Source organism: Phyllostomus discolor, chromosome 1, assembly GCF_004126475.2.
Source record: "Phyllostomus discolor isolate MPI-MPIP mPhyDis1 chromosome 1, mPhyDis1.pri.v3, whole genome shotgun sequence".
NCBI lineage: Eukaryota > Metazoa > Chordata > Mammalia > Chiroptera > Phyllostomidae > Phyllostomus > Phyllostomus discolor.
Window position 1 is genome coordinate 133,097,115 of NC_040903.2, and position 21,127 is coordinate 133,118,241.

At 37.6% G+C, this 21,127-nt stretch overlaps 2 protein-coding genes across 3 annotated transcripts in view; one reads left to right on the forward strand and one right to left on the reverse strand.

Annotated features, from left to right (window-relative positions):
• The window catches only part of SRP54 (signal recognition particle 54), a 40,432-nt gene extending 36,460 nt beyond the window's left edge, over positions 1–3,972 (reverse strand). The window contains exon 1 of one of the 2 annotated variants that reach the window (XM_028506999.1): positions 3,420–3,972. The gene's annotated coding sequence lies outside the window, so the exon portion shown is untranslated. The remainder of the gene's footprint in view (positions 1–3,419) is intronic. The other variant, XM_036029257.1, reaches the window with a different exon arrangement.
• Positions 3,928–21,127, forward strand: part of LOC114493392 — a 31,145-nt gene continuing 13,945 nt past the window's right edge. The window contains exons 1-3 of the mRNA XM_036029266.1: positions 3,928–4,180; positions 17,826–17,947; positions 19,838–19,976. Of these exons, the coding sequence (XP_035885159.1) occupies positions 4,048–4,180; positions 17,826–17,947; positions 19,838–19,976 (394 nt within the window). The 5' untranslated portion in view covers positions 3,928–4,047. The remainder of the gene's footprint in view (positions 4,181–17,825; positions 17,948–19,837; positions 19,977–21,127) is intronic.

The following is a 21,127-nucleotide window of genomic DNA, read 5'->3' on the forward strand; positions in this document are numbered from 1 at the left end:
CAAATTTTTGGCAATGACTAGGTATTTTTTTGTATCTTCACTTGAGTATATATTTACTCTAGAGAGAGAGCCAAGAGGGTGAGTGGGAGAGAGACAGACAGAGACTGATTGAGAAAAACATCAATTGGTCACCTCCCATACACACCCCGATGGGAGACTGAACCCACAACCCAGGTATGTGCCCTGACTGGGGATTGAATCAGCAACCTTTTGGTGTATGGGACAATACTCCAACCAACTGAATCATCCAGCCAGGGTTAGGTATTATCTTTAAGTCAATAGAAAAATTAATTATTTTTCAAAGTGGTCCTCATGAGAACTAGAGTAATATTATATTAGGGATGCAGATGGAGTTGCCACTTGTATTCATTTATTCATTCATTAAACACCTCCTATGTGCTCCAGGAATTGTCCCAGCATGAGAAAATTTCCAACTCCAAATCAACAAATTATATCAACCTAACAAAAGTAAGACTCCTCTGTTAACTTCTAAAGAATAAATTATACATCATACCAGCAATGAATTTGCTGTCTTAATTTTGCACCAAAGGTTATACTCAATTACATCAAGTCTCAGAAGATTCTTTTCATTATAAATAATCGTTTCCAAATTTTAAAACTCATTTTAATATTAAATCACTGCAACACTTCATAGTTTAATAGCTGAAAAGGTATAAAAAATCAAATTAGTAACAAGGGGTAATAACTCAAAAACAGTGAAAATCATTTCTTTGGATATTTTGGAGCCCTGGCTGGCGTAGCTCAGTGGATTGGGCGCAGGCTGCAAACCAAAGCATCGCAGGTTTGATTCCGGACAGGGCACATGCCTGGGTTGCAGGCCACAGGCCCCAGCAACCGCACATTGATGTTTCTCTCCCTCTCTCTTTCTGCCTCCCTCCCCTCTCAAAAAATTAAATAAAAATAAAATCTTAAAAAAAAAAGATATTTTGGCTGTCAGTTCAATCATTAAAACAATCTTTATGTAAACTGTTAGCAAGGAAAAAATTAAAACAAAGTCAAAAGAATTCCTTAGAAATAGTTTGAAGTTGAAAAAAAAAACATATGGAAAAGGAGGAATAAGAGGCATATGCTCCAGCAATAATTTATTTCAATGAAATGTAGGAAAAACTTATTAGTTAAAAATTAAATACCCAATCAGACTCTCCAAGGAGAATAACATCAAAATTTTTTATTGTAAGAGCAAAACAAGGCATCTAAATTTTGAAAAATTTCACTGACTATACTGACGTGCAGCCAGGGTTAATGATTACTGAGTGAAGGAACACTCCTCAAAGGAAACAACAGTGAAAAATCTGGTCTATAATTTGAAAATTAGAGACAATGTAACAAATATATTAGAAAAAAACTTGAGAGCAAGGAGACTATACACACTAATAATACTCCAAAAGTCTGGTGGAGAGATGTGAACTTGAACTAGGGAAGCAGAAGGCAAAATGGGAAAGAGGCTAGAATCAGGAGGCAATCCATAAAGCAGAATCTATAGGACCTAATGACCAAATGGTTGTGGAGAATGAAGGAAAAACAGAAGGCAAAAAAGTTTCTAAGGATCTCCAGTGTGAAAAGCCATATGGCTAGTAATGCCATTAACCAATCAATGGAAGGCAAAAAGAGAAGCAGCTGTTGTGAAAGGTACTAGAGAAAAGGTTCCAAGAGTCTAAATGTTAATTGTAATGTTCTGCTTAAGTTGGATATTCAATACACAGGTGTTCATTTTATTATCCTTTTTAAGTGAACATCAAATAACAAATAATATACAAAATTCACTTAAAAACAAGGGGGTCAAAACTCAAAAACACACTAGGAATCACTGCTTTTATACACTTTTGTATCTAAGATATCGGTAATAATGAAAGAAGAAAATGAAAGGAAGGTGGAGATAAGGAATTTGGTTTTGAACCCAGAGTATTTGCAGAATTAAAGAACTGTATCACTCAGAGATAGAAGGGAAAAAGATCTGGAAATGGTTGCCATACAATGATAATGCCATGGAAACCATGGATGTAGATAAGAACTCTCCAGAAGTTGTGGAAGACCATTTGGGTTATAGCAATGGCAAAGAGCCAACTAAAAGGAGAGAATCAACTAAGACTGAGAATAAACAAAAGGACAGAAGCTTTTACTAATTATTTTTCCCTCTCCAAAGGCATACTGAAAGAAATCAATTTTAAAAAGCTACCATTTATTATTTTCTTACTGTATTTTAGTGGCAGGTCCAGAATTTCCACAGAGCTGGAGTTAGAAGAGTTACCTGTTTGAAGGAGGGCTTGAAGATGCTTTTGCATAGTACTATATTAGGTTAGAAAATACTAATTGTTCATATCAAAAAATTAAGAGAAAGAGGTTTTAGGGAAACATTTCTCTTCCACTTTGGGACCACTGCTGCTATACTGTAACTATTACCTCAAATGTATTACCAAATCTTTCAACACTCATGTCTTTTAAAAAAAATTTTAATTAGTAAGCTGTACTTTTAGAGCACTTTTAGGTTCTCAGTAAAATTGAGCAGAGAGTAGAGAGCTTCCAAATATACCCTGTCCCCACACAAGTACAACCTCTTCCACTCTCAGCATCCTCTTATCTCTCATCCTCTTAATAAATGTATTAGGTGGATGGGGGAAACAAGGTCTAGCCTGGAATTGCAACTTTGCTCAGTCAGGGTCACAAATCACCTATAATTCTCATCTGTATTCCCAAAGTTCTCATGGCTCTCTGTCTTTACTAGACTTTCTCATTACTCATCTACATATACTGCATATTTATGTGCTTTTCCTTCACTGTACTGTTAGCTCTTCAATGATAGGATTGTGTCATTCATTTCCGTATCTCTATAGCTAAGAAAAGGGAAATATTTGTTGAATTAAGCATATGAAAAAACTAGGTGAGAAGAGCATCAAGAAAGCCAACAAGAGTAAGAGTTTCAAGAAATAAATGGGTAGTAGTATCAAATGCTAGAGAGCCCTCAGTACATCTGAAGTCATCACTGACGTTGGACTGATATTCCTTATTCATTGACTGAACGCCTATTATATACAGGCCAATGTGTTAAGAACAACGAACACGAAAATATAAAATCTGGTACACGTCGAAAGGTTTTCGGGGAAGAAGTCATATCTAAGTTCTTCATCGGGAGAGCAAATCAAAGAATCAGGCCTGCAATTGCCTACACATGTAATTTGGTTCGGAAATCTGAAGTCAATGTAAAAGGTTCACAGCGCATCTTTAATAAAACTTAAGGGGGGACATGAGATGGAAAAGGGCCAGAACACCTCAGTGTCGGTAACGACAGCAGGTAGCCAGGAAAGTGGACTCGTTCTGGAGTCTGTAGCCCCCTAAAGCATGGTTGGCGCTGGCGACAGCTGCCAGTCCGTAGTCTGGGGCGGGAAAAAGTAGATACTTACCGCAAAAGGCACAGCTACGGCCGTGGCCCAAAGGGCCAGGGATTTCTTTGCGAGGCCCCACGCCGTGGGAGGAATCAGAGGAAGGCGGGGATCAGACAGACGGGTGCGACGCCACAGACCGACTTTCCAAACTATATAAACGAGGGTCCCAGAGCCCAGCAACAGCAACGCCAACTCCCACCAGCTGGAAGACCGACGACTGCCACCGAACCTTCCGCCCAATGAGGAAACGTCACCACTCGGCGTAGATTTGCCTTTCTTGAAGAGGATGCACTTCCGCTTCCGGGGCATCCACTGCGTTCTTTCTTACGAGGTGTTTGTTTGTTCTCAGTGGCTTTTGACATTCACTTTCTATCGTTCGACAACTGCGGCAGCGAAGTTGTTAAGATAACACGACCTCAGGAAAGGGCTACGGGCCTTGAGGAGCCGCCTTAAGAAAAAGTGACTAAGCTGAGCGCTGCCAACTGAGGGAAATGATGAGAGCTAGGGTGCGTTCAGATGGAGGAATTCCCCTGGCGCTCCAGAGAACTCCAAGAAGGGGCGGGGCTTAGTGCGTTCGCAGCCTAGGAAGGCGGGTTCCACTCGCTGTAGTCCGGTGTCGCTACTGGTCTCTGCGTGCGCGTGCGCAATGCGCATCTCCCGCAAGGCTGCTTTGTGCTGCAACATGCAATTCCGCTCCGCACAGCAAGCAATTCTGCAATTGCTTGGTACCGTGACTCCAGCAGACCTCCCAGCGCTGCTCGAGTGGATGCGAACGACCCGTAAGCCACCAGAGCCAGAGGCAGGCGGTTGGGCAAAGATGTGGGCACTGTGGAGGCTTAGGGTGTGGTCATTTGCCTTGCATGAGTTCTCTACTCTGCTACCGGGCTGGTTGAAGGGGACACATCTCACCCTTAGGCAGGTTCACAGTCCAGTTCGGGATTGGGTGCGCGAATATTAAGTGCACCCTCTGAGTTGTTTGTGATTGCGCTGCAGACATCAGACACGCCGCTAGAGGCTCCATGTGCCTAACCTTTTAATGAAGGGAGCAGGGGGACTAGCCCTCCCTCTCCGCATTATTCGCACAAACTTGTGACAGCCACTAGGGAACTACCTGAAAAAGCACTTTGCAAGCGAAATTTTAAGCTGTAGAACTGGAAGCTTTTACCTTGCAGGCAAAATCACCTGTAGTTAGTGAATTTATTTTCTCAACTGTTATATAGACCTAATAAAAATTTTTATGGGGCCCAGGGAGAAAGAGGGACAAGCCTTTGATTCTAAACTGTTTATGAAATTAGTAACAGTAATGTTAAAAAGCACAAGTTAGAGTCCAGGAAATGTGATAATTAGGTTTAGTTATTGAACAATAGGATAGATCTACTAAGGCAAAGTGAAGCCTGGTGAAGGCACAAGAAAATAGATATACAGTAGCTCGTTTGAAAAATGTCAAACACATATTACACCTCTAAACCTTTAAGTGTTGATTCCCGTGTCTGTTTTCATCCAGACTTATGACTTGAAATATACCTGCTTACTAATGATTCCCAGTTTTAGACTTCCAACCCTGACTTCTTTGTGGAATTCTCAATGTGATGTTAGAGTCAATCGTTAGGTTCGGGTATTATTTTTATTCTTACACATTTGGGGGCATCCTTTAGATAAGACATCAAAGGAAAATTAACTTGGACATCTGATAGTTTTAGCCTGGACAGGAGAGAAAACCAGAGACTTAGCTTCATATTTATACACAGTACAAGATTCAAGATAGGAATTTCCCAAACATGCTGAATCTTCATTTAAACCCTTTATTGCCAGTTCTACATTTCTAAACACAAGGTCTTTCATTTCAAAAGCCCTGAGTGCCTACAAAAATCCCACCTACATTGAAAAAATCCTAGCCATCAAAATTTCAGTTCTTTGGAGCCATTTGTAATCTAAATTTCCAGTTTTAGAGCCATCAAATGACACTCCATTTTTCAAAATTACAGGAAAATTTCAAAGCATGTTTGGAAGATAATTTTGTAAACAAGAAGACCCAATTTAACTGGGTAAGGAATACATTTTTAAAATAGATTTTATTTATTTTTAGAGAGAGGGGAAGGGAGGGAGAAAGAGAGGGAGAGAAACATTGATTTGCGAGAGAAATATCCATGTGAGAAACATCAATCAGTTGCCTCTTGTATGTGTCCCCTGACTGGACCAAACCTGAAAACAAGGCATGTGCCCTGATGGCAATTGAACGAGCTACCTTTTGCTTTGGGGAATGAGGCCCAGCCAACTAAGCCACACTGTCAGGGCCATATTTTCACTGTGTTTCTCCTGCAGACCCTATAGTCAGAGAAGTTCAAGCAGTTTGTTAAGAAATTTAGAACAATAGCTGAGTTTCTGAAGAATGTTTATTAACATGAATAATTCTAAATAATTTTTTATTTTTCAATTATAGTTCATGTACAATGTTATATTAGCTTCAGGTGTATAACCCAGTGATTAGACATTTATATAATTTATGAAGTGATCACCCCGTTAAATCTAGTACCCACCCATCTGATACCATACATAGTTATTACAATATTATTATTATTTTTAAAGATTTTATTTATTTATTTGTAGACAGAGGAAAGGGGAGGGAGAAAGAGGGAGAGAAACACCAATGTGTGGTTGCCTCTTGCTCACCCCATGCTGGGGTGAGCCCTACTGGGGACCTGGCCTTTAACCCATGCATGTGCCCTGACTGGGAATCAAACCAATGACCCTTTGGTTCACAGACTGGTGCTCAGTCCACTGAGCCACACCAGCTAGGGCTTGTTATTATGGTATTATTGACTATATTCCCTATGCTCTACTTTTCATCCCCATGACTATTCTGCAAATACCAATTTGTCCTTATTTAATCCTTTCACCATTTTATCCATATGCCCACCCCCCTCCCATCTGGCAACTATCAAAATATTCTCTGTATTTATGAAGCTGTTTCTGTCCTGCTTGTTCATTTACTTTGTTTTTTAAATTACATGTATAAATGAAATCATATGGCATTTATCTTTCTCTGGCTTATTTCACTCAGCAAAATACCTTCTAGGTCCATCCATGTTGTTGCAGATAGAATGATATTCTTTTTCATAGCTGAATCATAATCCATTTTATATGTGTACCATATCTTCTTTATTCATCCATCTGTTGATGAACACTTAGGTTGCTTCCATATGTTGGCTATTGTAAATAATGTTGCAATGAACATACAATACAGATGTACACATATGTCTTTTTCAATTTTGTGTTTTGGGTTTCTTTGGACAAGTACCCAGGAGTGGAATTGCTGGGTCCATCTTTGCCTCTTGTTATAGCCTTTTTTTAAAATCTATTTGTCTGGTATAAGTATTGTTACCACAGCTTTTTGTTTGTTTCCATTTATGAAGTATCATTTCCATCCTTTACTTTCAGTCTCTTTCAATCTGAAGTCTCTTGTAGACAGAATATATAAGAGTCTTGTTTTGCTATCCATTCAGCCATATGTCTTTTGATTGAGTATTTAATCCATTTACATTTAAAGTAATTATTGATACATATGTAGTTATTGCCATTTTATTATTCATATTTTTAATCTTTTTTCTCCTCCTTAAAGAAGTCCCTTTAACATTTCTTATAATACTGGTTTGGTGGTGATGAACTCCTTTAAGTTTTTTCTTGCCTAGGAAGGTCTTTATCTCTCCTTTGATTCTAAATTATAGCTTTGCTGCATAGAGTAATCTTGGTTGTAGGTCTTTGCTTTTCATTACTTTGAATGTTTCATGCCAAGTCCTTCTGGCCTGCAAAGTTTTTGTTGAGAAATCGGCTGACAGTCTTATGGGAGTTCCCTCGTAGTTAGCTAATTGCTTTTCTCTTGCTGCTTTTAAGATGCTCTCTTTGTCTTTAACCTTTGGCATTTTAATTATGATGTGTGTTGGAGTGGGCCTCATTGCATCCATCTTGTTTGGGACTCTGTGCTTCCTGGACTTGCATGTCTATTTCCTTCACCAAATTAAGGAAGTTTTCTTTCATTTTTTTTTGTCAGATAGTTTTACAATTTGTTGCTCTTTCCCTTCTTTTTCTGGTACCCTATGATGTGAATGTTGGAATGTTTGAATTTGCGTTATAGGCTGCTTACACTATACTCATTTTGGGGGATTCTTTTTTCTTGTTGTTGTTCTCATTGGTTGTTTTTTACTTCTTTATATTCCAAGTCAATTTAATTCTTGGCTTTATTTACTCTGCTGTTGTTTCCCTGAAATTTGTTTTTTATTTCAGTTAGTGTGTCCTTTATTTCCGACTGGATCTTTTTATGCTGTTAGGTCCTCACCAAGTTCCTCGAGCAAGTTCTGCATCTGATAGATTGCTTATCTCCATTCTATTTAGTTATTTTTCTGGAATTTTGATCTGTTCTTTCATTGGGGCCATATTTCTTTGTCTCCTCATTTTGGCAGCCTCCCTGTGTTTGTTTCTATGTATTAGATAGAGCTGCTGTGACTCTGTGTCTTGGTATCATGACCTAATGTAGGTGTCCTATAGGGTCCAATGGCACAGCCTCCCCTATCACCCAAGCTAGGTACTCGAGGTGCACCCTTCATGTGGGCTGAGTACACCTTCTCCTTGTAGTTGAGTCTTGATTGCAGTTGGCAGATCAATGTGAGGGATTTAGCAGGCCAGTCAGCTGTAAGTTCTGGCTGTTACCACTAACCGCAACTTCTACCCTCCGTGGAGGATCAGCTGTGCAGGGTCAGGTTGGTGGTGCTCTGACATGGTCTGTCGCTGTCCATGAGTGTACAGGTTCTGCAATTTCCTGGGTGGTGCAGCCAAGGTCAACCACTACCTGTCTTCCACCCAGGGCCACCCTGCCTGGGTGTAAAGCAATCTGAGATGGCTGCAACTTGTGCTTGACTTGGAGGTACCCAGGCAAAGCTGAGCTGTGACTCTAGGCTGGCTGCTGCTAGTGTTGGGTCTGGATCACTTAGCAAGAGATATGAGGGCTAGTAGCTTGCTAAGGCCGGCTGTTGATTGTTTGATAGAATTTAGGAAGTTGGGAAGCATGAGCCAAGATCAGCTATTCAGGTGGAAAAGCAACTTGGGTGGGCCCCTGTTTTGGAGGGTACAGAGTCTCAGGGGATCTCCAGGCAGGGCAGTGGTGTTAGCCAGGTTGATGGAGTCTCAGATATGGCACCCACCTGCCAGCTCTGTGGCTACGTGGGTGAAGGGTTCAGTAAAGGACAATAGCCTCTACCCACCTTTCTGTCTGAGAGAAAGCTGTCACTCAGGTCCCATCTTGATGCCAGACATTTCAGTTCCTCCCCGTATGCCTCTGGTGCCTTTCAAACTACTACCATGGTGCCGGAGCTCAGAGGGAGTGAGTCTGAGTAAGTCTATGTCTGGGTTCTTTAAGGGGAATTACTTGGAACTCCAAAAGTTTCTTCCACTGACCCAATCCCTGCTGGTTTTTGGAGCCAGAAGTCATTGGGACTTATCTTCCTGGCCATGGGACCTGGTATGTGGCTGAGACTCCTTGCTCCCAAGATATTCCTTCCAGATTTTTATCTGCAACATGTGGATGTGGGACCAGCCCGTTCTGCATCTGCCCCACTCCTACCACTCTGGATGGATGTGATTTCTTTAATACCATAGTTGTCAGACTTCCATTCAACTCAATATCTGACGATTCTGAGCGGTGGTTCTATGTTTTAGTTGTGATTTTAATGTGGTTGTGTGAGGAGGTGAGCTGTGTTTACCTATACTGCCATCTTGACCAGAAGTCTCAGTGCCTAATAGTTCTATGAGCTGCTAAGTGTGCAGTACTGAAGTCTCCAACTATAATTGTGGATTTGTTCATTTCTCCTTTCAGCTCTATCAGTTTTTGTTTCATGTATTTTGAAGCTTTGTTTTGGTGTATGACTTCTTAATGGGTTGATTCTTATTAGATGATGTTCCTTTTTGTTCTTGATAATTTTCTTTGCTTTAAAGTGATATTAATATAGCCATTCCTATTTTTTAAACTAATGCTTGCACAATATTTCTTTTCCATTTTTTTTACATTTAATCTTCCTATGTCATTCTGTTTGAATTGAGTTACTATTGACAGCATATATAGTTGGGTTGTATTTTTTAAATCTACCATATATTTTGGACTATAAGATGTACTTTTTCCCCTAAAATTTGGGAGGAATAATGTTTGTTAATGCTGCTGTTGAGTTCTGTTTACATTTACATTGGTGAAATATTATGTTATTCATGTTATTAAATATTTTGCCTCATTTTTTGCTTCAAAATTTTTTTCCTATTTCCTCCTCTAAAATCTAGGTACATCTTATGGTCTGAAAAATATGGTGCTTTGGTGAGAAGGAGGTATAAGGGGACTAAATGGTCATGGAAAAAATATAATAAAGATTAAATTAAAAAAGAAAAGGAAAAAATAAAAATATCCATTGACATATTTTTTAAATAAACAAATCTACGTACTTTGCCAATCTCTGTCTTTTAATTGATATGTTTAGACCATTTACCCTTAAAATAGCTATTGATATATTAGAACTTATATGGCATTTTCTTGTTCATTTTTTGTTTGTTCCTTCTGTTTCTCAAGATGTTTTTATCTCCTCTTGCCTTTCTATGGGTTACTAGAATAGTTTCAAATTCTGTTCTTATTTATAATGTTTCTGACTTTTTCTCCTTGTGCAGTTTTTGTTGTGGTTGCTCTGAATATTACAATATAATATGTAACTTACCACCATCTGGTATCAGCATTTTATCACTTGAGTGAAATATTGAAATTTCTATTTAGATCACTTTACCCTCCCCCTCTTTTTGAATATATTGTTTTATGTGTTTCCTCCACGTGGATTGACTACTCTATTACATGGTTTCATAATTTTCAAGTTTATTTATTTATTTGAGAGAAAGAAAGAGAGAGAGAAACATCAGTTTATTGTTCCACTTATTTATGCATTCCTTGATTAATTCTTGTATGTGCCCTGACCAGGGATCAAACCCACAACATTGGAGTATCAGGGGCATGCTCGAACTAACTGAGCTATCTGTCTAGGGCATGTTTTTATAAATTTTGATTTAACCATCAAATATGGTTTAAGAAACTAATAAGGAGATAGTCTATTTTCTTTATTCTATTTTTACCCATTTTGATATTCTTTTCTTTGTGAAGTTGCAGGTCGTCTTCTGCTAGTTCCTTTCTGTTGGTGAGCAACTTATAGCCATTCTTTAAGGGTAGGTCTGCTGGCAACAAATTTTCTTAGGTTTCCTTTATCTGAATATTTCTTTATTTCTTCTTCATTCATGAGTAATAGTTTTATCAGATATAAAATTCACAGTTTGTATCCCTTTTTTTCTAGCACTTGAAAAACTTTGTAACTTCCTTCTGTCTCCCATAGTTTCAGATGAAAAATTCACTGTCATGAATTATATTCCTCTGTGGTAATGAATCAACACTCGCTGGGTGCTTTAAGGTTTGTTCTTTGTCTTTTGTTTTCAGAAGTTTATGTTATGTCATTATGTGGATTTCTTTGCTTCTATCCTATTTAGAGTTAGCTTGGCTTCTTAAATCTAGATTTATGTCTTTCACCAAATTGGGGGAGCTTTTAGTTATATTTATTCAAATATTTTCCTGCCCCAGAGTCTTTCTCCCACCTCTGGAACTCTTATACTAAAGCTAGGTCTTTTGTTATTGTCCCACGGATCCCTGTGGCTCTGTTCAGTTATATGTATATTTTTAAGTTTATTTTCTCACTTTTTTCACATGCGGTAAATTTTGTTGATCTGTCCTCAAAGTTCACTAATTCTGCCCTCTGTCATCTCTACTCTACTACTGAGCCCATCCAGCAAATTTTTTTAAAATTGTGATTATTGTTTTTCAATTATTATTTCCACTTTAATATTTTTTTGTAACTTCTGTTTCTTTGCTGAGATTTTCTCTCTTTTCACTTGTTACAAGAAAATTTATAATTGCTTATTGAAGCATGTTTATGATGGTTGCTTTAAAATCATTGTCTGATCATCTAACTTCTGATTCATTTAAATGTTAGCATCTGGGTTGCTAGATTGAAATTATAATTTTTTCCTGTTCTTGATCTGATAAATGATTTTGAGTTGTATCCTAGGTATTTTGGGGATTATGCTAAGACTCTTTATCCTATCAATTCTATATTAGTAGGCAGTTCCCTGCTTAGATTCAGCTACTTGGTTCTGGCCTACTTTGTTGGGCTGTAGCTCCAATAACAATTTATTTTTCAGTGCTCTTCCAGTGCTATTCAGTTCTGCTTTGTTCTTTGGTACTGCTGGGGTTTCTGCTTAATCTAAGCTAGAGTCACCTGCACAGGGAAAGACACTTTCCTGAATCGCTCATGTGGCTGAGCTGCCGCCCACTGGTGGGGGCTATGAAAACAAGCAATACATGGCCTGTTTTGCTCTCTGCCAGTGCGCAGAAGGCTGAGAGCTGCCAAGCCTAGGTCTCTTTATGCCACTGGGAGGAGGGCCTGGAGACACTAAGCTCTCCTGATGCTGCCCAGAGTTGTGGCGTGGGGGATAGGGCGCCTCAGAAGGTCTCTTGTTCTTCTTTATTGGCCTTTGGTGAGAGGAAGCAGGCTTTTCTTTGTTCTCTTTTTGGTTTTGCCTGTTGTTGGTGGTTCTGGGATGCAGGCCTCTCTGTCCAGCCTACATGGAAGATAAAAAGAAAACCCAGGGAACTCACCACAATGATTTTCCTTAAGTCCTGAGGCCCCTAGAGAATTCATATTCTTCTTTCTAGCTTTTAGAGTCATTTATGATTGCCTGTTAAGTTATTTCCAGGGTATTTAGTTGTATTTAGAGGGGAGGAACAGGGGAAAGTGAGGGAAGTTGCCATCACGTCTGGAACCAGAAGAAACGTCAAAAATTTTGAAAAATTTGGATAGGGTATTCAGAATAATATGTGGTATGTTTGAATACTAGGTAATATGTACCCCAGTGTTGAATTATGCATTGTAAGTCATTAGAGGTAAGGATATGGATAAGTGAAGGCTAGAGGTTAAGGGTAAGGCTTCATGAAGATGAAGTAACTCGGACTAGCCCTTATTGCAGAAAGCAACAGCATACAGTTAAGAGGAACAGTATGAACACGAATGAATATGGAAAACAACTGAAAAGATTTGCCTGTCCTGAGGAAAAATTAGGTTAGTGAGTAATGAGAACAGAAAATAGAATAGTTAGACTGTGGTGATATGGAGGGCCTTAAAGGCTAGAGTGATACTTGATACATTGAAAAATAGAAAATCACCTAAAAATTGTGAGGAGGGAGAGTGACATGAAAGTGAGGTTTAAGCAAGATTAGTTTAAAATAGGTGTATAAGGTATTGTGTAATGAGGAGAAACTGATGTTAAGGAGCTAGTTATGAGTTTGTAATGGTATTTTAAGTGTGAGGTGATGACTTATGAGGTAGTTGAAGTGGGAAAAAAGAAGTAGGATTCAAAAGAAAAAGAGGGGGATTTAATACCTGACTAGGTATAAAGAGTGGGGTTTGACATCTAGACTCAGCCTTAGTTACTTCTCTTTCTCCAGATAGTTAATTAAATATAAGTAGAATATTTTTAAAGAATTAATATTACCTTTAGAGAAGTTCTTCTTTCTCCACTCCCTTCCCACCTACATGTATAATTTGACAGAAAAACTTTACTGTCCTTAGGCAACTGATTAACATCTTTCTTTAATCTTTTTCCAGCCAACATACTGTTACCACACATTCTGAAATAACTATTATACATGTTAAAAGATGTTCAGCCTCACTAGTAATTAAAGAAATGCAAATTAAAACAACAAAGTTTGTTTTTATGGAATATTCAATGTTATAAGGGTTTAATGAAACATATAGTCTTTCTTTTCTGTTAAAGTAAATTGGTGTAATCTTACAGGAAAGAAATTTGACAATGTGAGGGGAGGAGACCCCCCAAAAAACAGAATATATTTATTAAAAATTTGTATTTATTCTTATATGTTTAAACTCCAGTCACCCTAAAAGTACTTTCCAGTTGATGCAATACACCTATTGAGATGTTTTTCCCACTACTCAAAAACAGTTTTTGAATTCATTGATTTTGATGCCTTTTATTGCTTCTGCCATTTTTTGTTTCACCTCTTCCACATTGGCAAAATATTTCTCTTTGAGGACTTTTTTTATCCAGGGAAACAAAAAAAAAGTCGCTTGGGGTAAGATCAGGGGAATAGGCATGGTGGGGCATGGGGGTCATGTTGTTTTTTTGGTCAGAAGCTGATGAACATTCAACACGTGTGGGCAAGGGAGCTTGTAAATCACCCATAGTGAAATGGGCAAATATGTTGAAAGAGTCTTCAAAAATAATTCACTGAAAACCAACACAGCCTCTCACAATGACGCCAGCTGGTACAGTGATACAGATAGGTTCCTACAATACTCATCTAGCAGGGAAAGCCTGCATTACAAGGGGCCCATCCTCCAGAAGATAATTCAGATTTTTGGGGGTTCCCTCTCTAAAAGTAAAAGCCTTTAAAATGTCTAAGTATAATACTTCTAAGAGTTTATAGTAAAAAAAAATCAGAAACACAGAGACAATGTATGCCAAATTGCTATTTGCTGTGTTCTCAATTTTTCACAATTATAGAAAAATGTGTAGTAGTGGGAGTAAATGGTTAAATATATACATGATGGAATATTTAAACAGCCTTTAAAAAATAATGTTTTAAGGGAATTTACTTTTAATAGAGTAATTACTTATGATACATTAAATGAATTCCAGTTTCACACACTAAAGTAATATATCCTATGTTTTTGATGTTTTATAGTTGTTATTAGGGTAAAAATATCTTGTTATTTTCAGAAGTTATTTGTCAACTGCCACAGATATATAATAAAACTAATTTTAACCATATTGAGCTAAAAGTTTTCACAGTGCCTCACATGTAGTGCTCAATAAATATTGGCTATTATTGTCAAAGACCTCTTAAGAACCTTCTTTCTAGAAAAGTACACATACGTATGGTTATATACATACGTATGTGCAACTTGATACCCTTTATGGGCCATATAAAGCCCATACATGGACCCTCTTAACTGGGACCATGTTGAAGAATCCCTGCTGTAACTGAAGAAATCTCTTTTTACCCTTTAATGCAGTTGAATCAGTGTTTGTTGTTCAGGGTAAGAAGTGCTAATTCTCATTTTCACTTGATATCTTTAGTATTAAGGTAAAACAAATGCAGTCTTCATTTAACTGCCTCTTTAACTGACTGCATAATTTAATACACAATTTTATGGTATCATCTTGACTGGTGATGCTCATATTAATTGGGGGATTGACTCCCAACTAAACATATTTAACTAGGGAGACAGCTAGAAGTCCATTGTGATGGTTCAGAATTTGCACCCATTCTCATCTTCCATTTTTCCAGCTCCCTTGAGCATTGTTTATTACCGTTTAAGATGTTTGGCTCCCACTGCTGCCACCGCCACTTCCAAATCTATGAATAACCCAGCTGCTGTAGCCATCAGGGTCCTAGATGTTACAAAATGACAGAGGATAATAAACTAAGGTAGCGATGGATTAGAGAACCAGATTGCCAAATTGTGTTCAGTTCCAGGACCATGTTTAAAGGGGCTGTTGAGCCTTGACTGGTATGGGTCAGTGGGTTGGGTGTTGTCTAGCAAATGGAAAGGTTGCCAGTTTCATTCTTGTCAGGGCACGTGCCTAGGTTGTGGGCAGCACCCCTGTTGTGGGTGTGCAAGAGGAAACCGATCAATGTTTCTCTCTCACATTGATGTTTCTCTCCTTTTTTCCCTTCCCTTCCCCTCTCTCAAAAATAAATAAATAAAATCTTCATAAATAAATAAATAGGCTGTTGAGCAAGTCCAGAAGACAGCAACCAGATGATGAAGGATGTGGCTGTCACATTGTATTAAGAACCATGGTCAGAGCTAGGGAGAAGAGAAGACTAAGGTGGTAATAGGAGACCTGTTACCAGCCAGCTGCCTTGTTTGCCATTTTAGAGAGGCTGTATGGTATAGTAATTAACGAGTTTAGAGTTAGACCTGCATTCCATCCCAGCTCTACAATTTTTTTTGCCAATATGACCTGAGGCAAGCACTTTAACCTCTGACCTCAGATTCTTTTTAATAAAATAGAAATGATAATAGTATCATTTATAGGATTCTTAGGTGTTTTACAGTGTTTGAAAAGCACTGCTCAAAATCTAGCATGCTGTAAGTGCCCATTTAATAAATGCATAACATTAAAGATGATGTTTCCTCTCAGACTGAAGTTGGAAAAATGAGTTAATGGTGTGGAGAGGCAGATTCTGGCTTGGCATGAGGAAGAAATGCTGTCCCTGAGTGTGTTCAAGCAAACACTGAGCAACTGTCATATCAGAGCTGCATGGGTGCATGCTGTCATTTAGCAATAGGTCATAGTCTAAGTTCCCTTTCCAGTGTCTAAGACTCATTTTATAAGGCAGACCTACATGAAAACTATTTTATTAACATGGTTGTTTATATTACAGAATTAAGTCCCAAGGAGTTGGGCTTTGAAATATCTTAATTTAACATAATGAGATTTTTATTGGCTTCTTAGTTACACTATTTACAAATTGAGAGAACTTGCTAAAGATCACTGGTATGAGTGATATTATTAGAATTAAATGCGAGTCATAGAGGGTTCCAGTGTTTTGTCATTGAAGGGAAGCTAAGCAGATGTTAGTTATTAATTAGCACCTTGAGAAAATTTAATTAGATTTTAAGAATACAATGAAAGGGCCAGGGTTTTTTTTAATGCACCACAGATGCTATTTAAGTTCCACCTGAAACAGTTTGAAATGAACCTAATAATATTTTTGTTATTCTAGAATTTATATTCAGCCTCCTTCTAAAAATACTTTGAAGCACCAGCTTAGATTATACTAGATAGGTGAGGAAAGAAAAAAGAGCTAAAAGGCCTTCCTTCCCACATCAGTTCAGAGAGCCAAGTAATATATCTTCATATTAACCACTGTTTCTCTAAGGGAAATTATGCAGAGAAAGAACCTTTATATGTAGGGACATAGTGGTATAGTGAAAGAGTACCTTTATTTAGAGGCAGAAAACCTAGATTTATTTTCTTGTGCTGCTGTTGGCCTGCTTTGTACCTTTTCACAATTCTTTTAATTTTAGAAGACTCAGTTACCTCAGCTGTAAATCAGGGAATATAACCTTGCTTTGTTTTCCTTACATGCATGTTATAAAAGTTAAATAACCTAGTTTCTGCGTGAAAGAACTTTGTAAACTGTAAAATATTATTCAAATTTTAATTGTTATTTATGACATGAGAATAGCATTCTGAACCAACACAAGAATTATTTTATGTTTAAAAGGAAATCATGAGCTTACTTAAAAATAACCAAAGATTTGGGAGATAGGCAATGTGGAGACAGATGACATTTCCTTCAGGGTCTTCATGTTTTCCTTCTACAGCTATTTTAAAACAGTAAGAAAGACACAGACTCTTTGGGGTCCCTTTATTCCAGCAAGAATTCAATATAAGAAAGTCTTTAAAGAGAGAAATAAAATATTTCCATTAGTAGTCCTTTCCAGTCTATATTTGGCATCCCAGATAGTAGCCAACTTGGAGTATTTTGCTTCCAGATAAGTTACATTCTATTTAAAATTATATATGAGCTTCTTAGAAATCTTATATTTTTAAAGACAATTAAAAAAATTAAACAAAGAATTGAAACAACAGAATAATGAACTCCACTTCCATACTCTCATCTAGAGCCACCAATTGCTGATCTTTACTGTCTCATCTTTATGGCTTACACACTCCCACACTCCCTCTTTTGCCAGATCATTTAAAAGTAGGCCACAGCCATCAGAAATATGCTACTTTAATGGTCATTTTATCTGCTGCTCAATGCAGTAGAGCAGCTTGATTGTTGTAAAGTTTCTGTCGGCTGGCGCCAGCTGTTAGCACTTATTATCTCAAGTCTTCGGTACATTTTACTGCAGGCAGGAATTCTCTGATTAAAGTTATCTTCTTAGTAATCCCTGTGTGATACCTCCTAAACTTGTAAGATATGGTCAGAAAAGGAGTATTTGACTACTTACTAGTGAGTTCAAGACCCTACAAACTAATGGCAGTGCTATTCTTGAGTAAAAGTAAACTACTACATTTTTTAAATGCCTTTGTTTTTCTATAACATGCTAAAATAATCAAGGTTTATATTTTCAAGCAGTTTGGAAAAAGGAAAAACTGAATAGTTTTAATGGAACATTTGTTACCATTTGAATATTTCATTGGCTAGGTTTATTTATTGTTATGAATTGATGCTGTGTGACAGAAAATATGCCCATTGTAATCACTTAGTCTATGTGTGACTACAACCATGAAAGCTGTTTCTTTCCTTTTTTGTTCCAGGAGATTTTGACGAGTTCACTCAGGATAATAATGACACTATGTTGAAAAACATAGCAGAAGATCTTCGGAATTGCTTACCTCTAGAAAGCATGCTTCCCTCAGAACATCTAGCCCTCCAAAAGGTAAATGCATTATTAACGTAGTCTTAGTGCTGCTTGAGGATTCTCCAGTTCTTCCTTAGTCCCATAGCCTCTCCGACTGATAGTCCTGAATTCTACTTTAAATAATTTTTCATTTGGTGCTTCAACCATGTTCCTAATTCTTTTGAGTCCGTAGTCCTCTGGCTCCCCAGTACTATTCATTCAACAAATATTTTTTTGAAGATGTCTTGTTTGCCAAGCATGCAACCACCTTACCCCATCCCTAAAATCAAGGCCCAGCAGTAATCTGGTCCTACCTATATCACTGTCCTGGTTTTCTCTTCCCTGGTCTGTTTCCCTCACTTTTATCAATGGTGAAGTTTACCTCTTTGTTTCTTTCTCCTACTTTTGCATTGTACAATTTTTGCTTATTCTTCTGTTCCTTTATTCCTAGAGTTAGTTCTCATTATTCTTATCCATGCAGCCCCCTCATTGAAGTCCCTTCAAATCCCAACTCCTATGGGCTACATATGCTATAAATAATGTTTCTTAAAGCAAAGCTAATGATTATAATCTCTTCTCCCACTGACCTGAAACCAGCAAGAAGCAAAAAACCATATGTTTTTTGGCACATGGTTTTTCAGCGTGTAAGTCCTGAGCAGAGGAACTAAATCCTGTACATTTTTCACAGTGCTGTGCACATTGTGAACACTTAGCAAATCTTAGTAAACATCTACTCGTTCAGAATGGATTCTCAAAGGAGGAAAATAGTGAATAGTGTTAAAACTGAGAAATCTCTGTAATACAGTTTGGATGTTATTAATAAATAAATCTTACCAGTATCACTATATACCACAATACATAAAATGAGGAAAGTATTCATTACATGTTAATGATTGACCCACAATTCCCTATCCTGACAGAGTGTTTTTATCTTCGTTTTCCTCTGATTCTTGTGTATGTTCATATATTTTGCATACTTGTGATATAGATTTTGTGTAGATGTAGATATAATTTTGTAGTTTTCCAAGCAGATAGGATGACAGTTAAGGTAGAAGAAATCAGACATTTTTTCCTTTGTAGCCACTTGCTATTATACAATATAAAATGTACCACAGTATTAAGAAAGAGCCATTATTTGTGAGCATGAAGTTTTACTAAGATTTTTATTAATTGAAAACTTTGTCTCTAGGCAAAAATTACTAAGTATTTTGCTGGGTAAGTCATTAACATGTAGGACTCAGAATACCCTTCTTATTAGCTAGTGTCATTTCTTGGGAGAAATCTCTCTGGGTATCAGTTTCTTTATTAGTAAAATATACTGCTTCAGATGGACAAGATGGTCTCAAAATACTTTCAATTAAAATTTTATATATTTGTCATAGCCATGTTTTGCATCATCACAGGTCAAATAAAAAGTTGGCCACTGACAAAATGACCCCCATTTGTGTGATTTCACTGAGACTCATTACCTGAATGAATGGGTGCAATCCATTACAGAAGCAGCTGACCCCACTAGATGGGGGCTCTTAATCTGCCCTGGCAGAGTGACTGGCGGGCACAGCCCTGGCGACAGTGATGAGAGCTCAGCCTTTGGCTGGCATCTTGCAGCCACTGGGTGACAAAGCAGTCCATTCATGTCGGAGTTACCTTTGCCTTTTGTTAAAAGTTGTACCAAATTATCCACTTTTTTTTTCATGTGTACTATTCTTCCAAATAAAGTAATTTGGTCCCCTCCATCCCTAAAAAAAGAAAAAAAAAAAAAAAAACCTCTCAGAAATAAAATATAAGAAGAGCACAGTTGCCAGCCTTTCTGTGTCTTGTTGCTGGCAGGATTTTAGCATATGAACCACTGATGTTTTGCCTTATTTAGCAATAAAAAGAAACTTCTTTGTACTTTGTTTCTTTTGATGTGTTTCTTCTCTCCACCAGATACAGCAGCGGCCAGAACCCACAGTTCACGTTGATGCATTCCTTTATGATGAAGACTTTATTGATTCATTATGTGAGGAAGGAAAAATGAGCAGAAACTACTGTATGGTGTGTGGCTCACACCAGACAGCACCTTTAGGTGGGCACTCAAGTATTCAAACCTGATGATTTTGTGTGTACTTCTCCTTAGATGTCATGAGTATGCAAATTATTGACAAACTCATTCAATGTTTTCTGAAAGCAAAAGGCCAACCTATAGCATAGCCATTACCAACTACTGCAGCTAGGGAGACAAAATAGAAGTATTGTCTAAGGAAGCTAGGCCACTTAGTGGCTCCTGGGAGCGGATCTGCTTTTCACAGAAACTGCTTAATCAGAGGTGACTTTTCAGGTAAAAAAACTAATCACAAGTCACTGAGTAGGGAAACTGACTTAATGCTGATTTATTAACAAGAGAAATATACTAGTTAAATATAGTCAAGGGGCCAAAATTTCTCCCAATGAAAATATTTTGTTGAATGAACATGAACTCAGATAAGAATTATGGATAATCTTAAGAAAGAGTTTATTCAGGCCATGACTTGCCCTAGAGAGTATCTGTGGTCCATCACAGAAAACCAACACTAATGACAGAAGTTCTCCTGCATCTCTGCCCCCTCATATGCAGCACGTGTGTCCCAAATGGCAGACTAGACCTACTGCATGCTACTACTATATTCTGTTAATATAGTCTTTGTCCAAACTGGATGTGATTGTTTAGGATGTTACTTTAGACTGCTATTTCAGTCTCCTTGCTACCTTAGATTTATTGCTTAGAGGGGGCTATCCTCCACATAAGGAAACTTGTGCTCAATACCATTCTCAAAAGTTTACTACTACCAAAGTGGTAACATGTTGCTAATACAAATATATTGTACCCATATTATAATTGGGGATTAAACTTCCCTGATTTGCTGTTTTAAGATTCTTATTTTTAGATAGTATTTATGGTTTCTATTTGAGGTAGTTGAAATTCACAGAATAGAGAACTTAGACAAAAACAATAGAAAACTAAAAAGTGAATTATAACTATAACACTATCAGATCTGATTTATTAAGATTTATATAAGATTTTATAATCTTATGTTCAACAATAAAAATTTGAAGATTAGAATGCATTTTCCCATAAAAATCAGGTTGTAAATAGTGACTGAATACCATGGCAGCCCAGATAACTGTAGTGAATATGAAAAAGCTACCACCTTGTGGGAGTTTCCTTCCCTCTATGACAGGGGGTTTGTCTCGCCACTA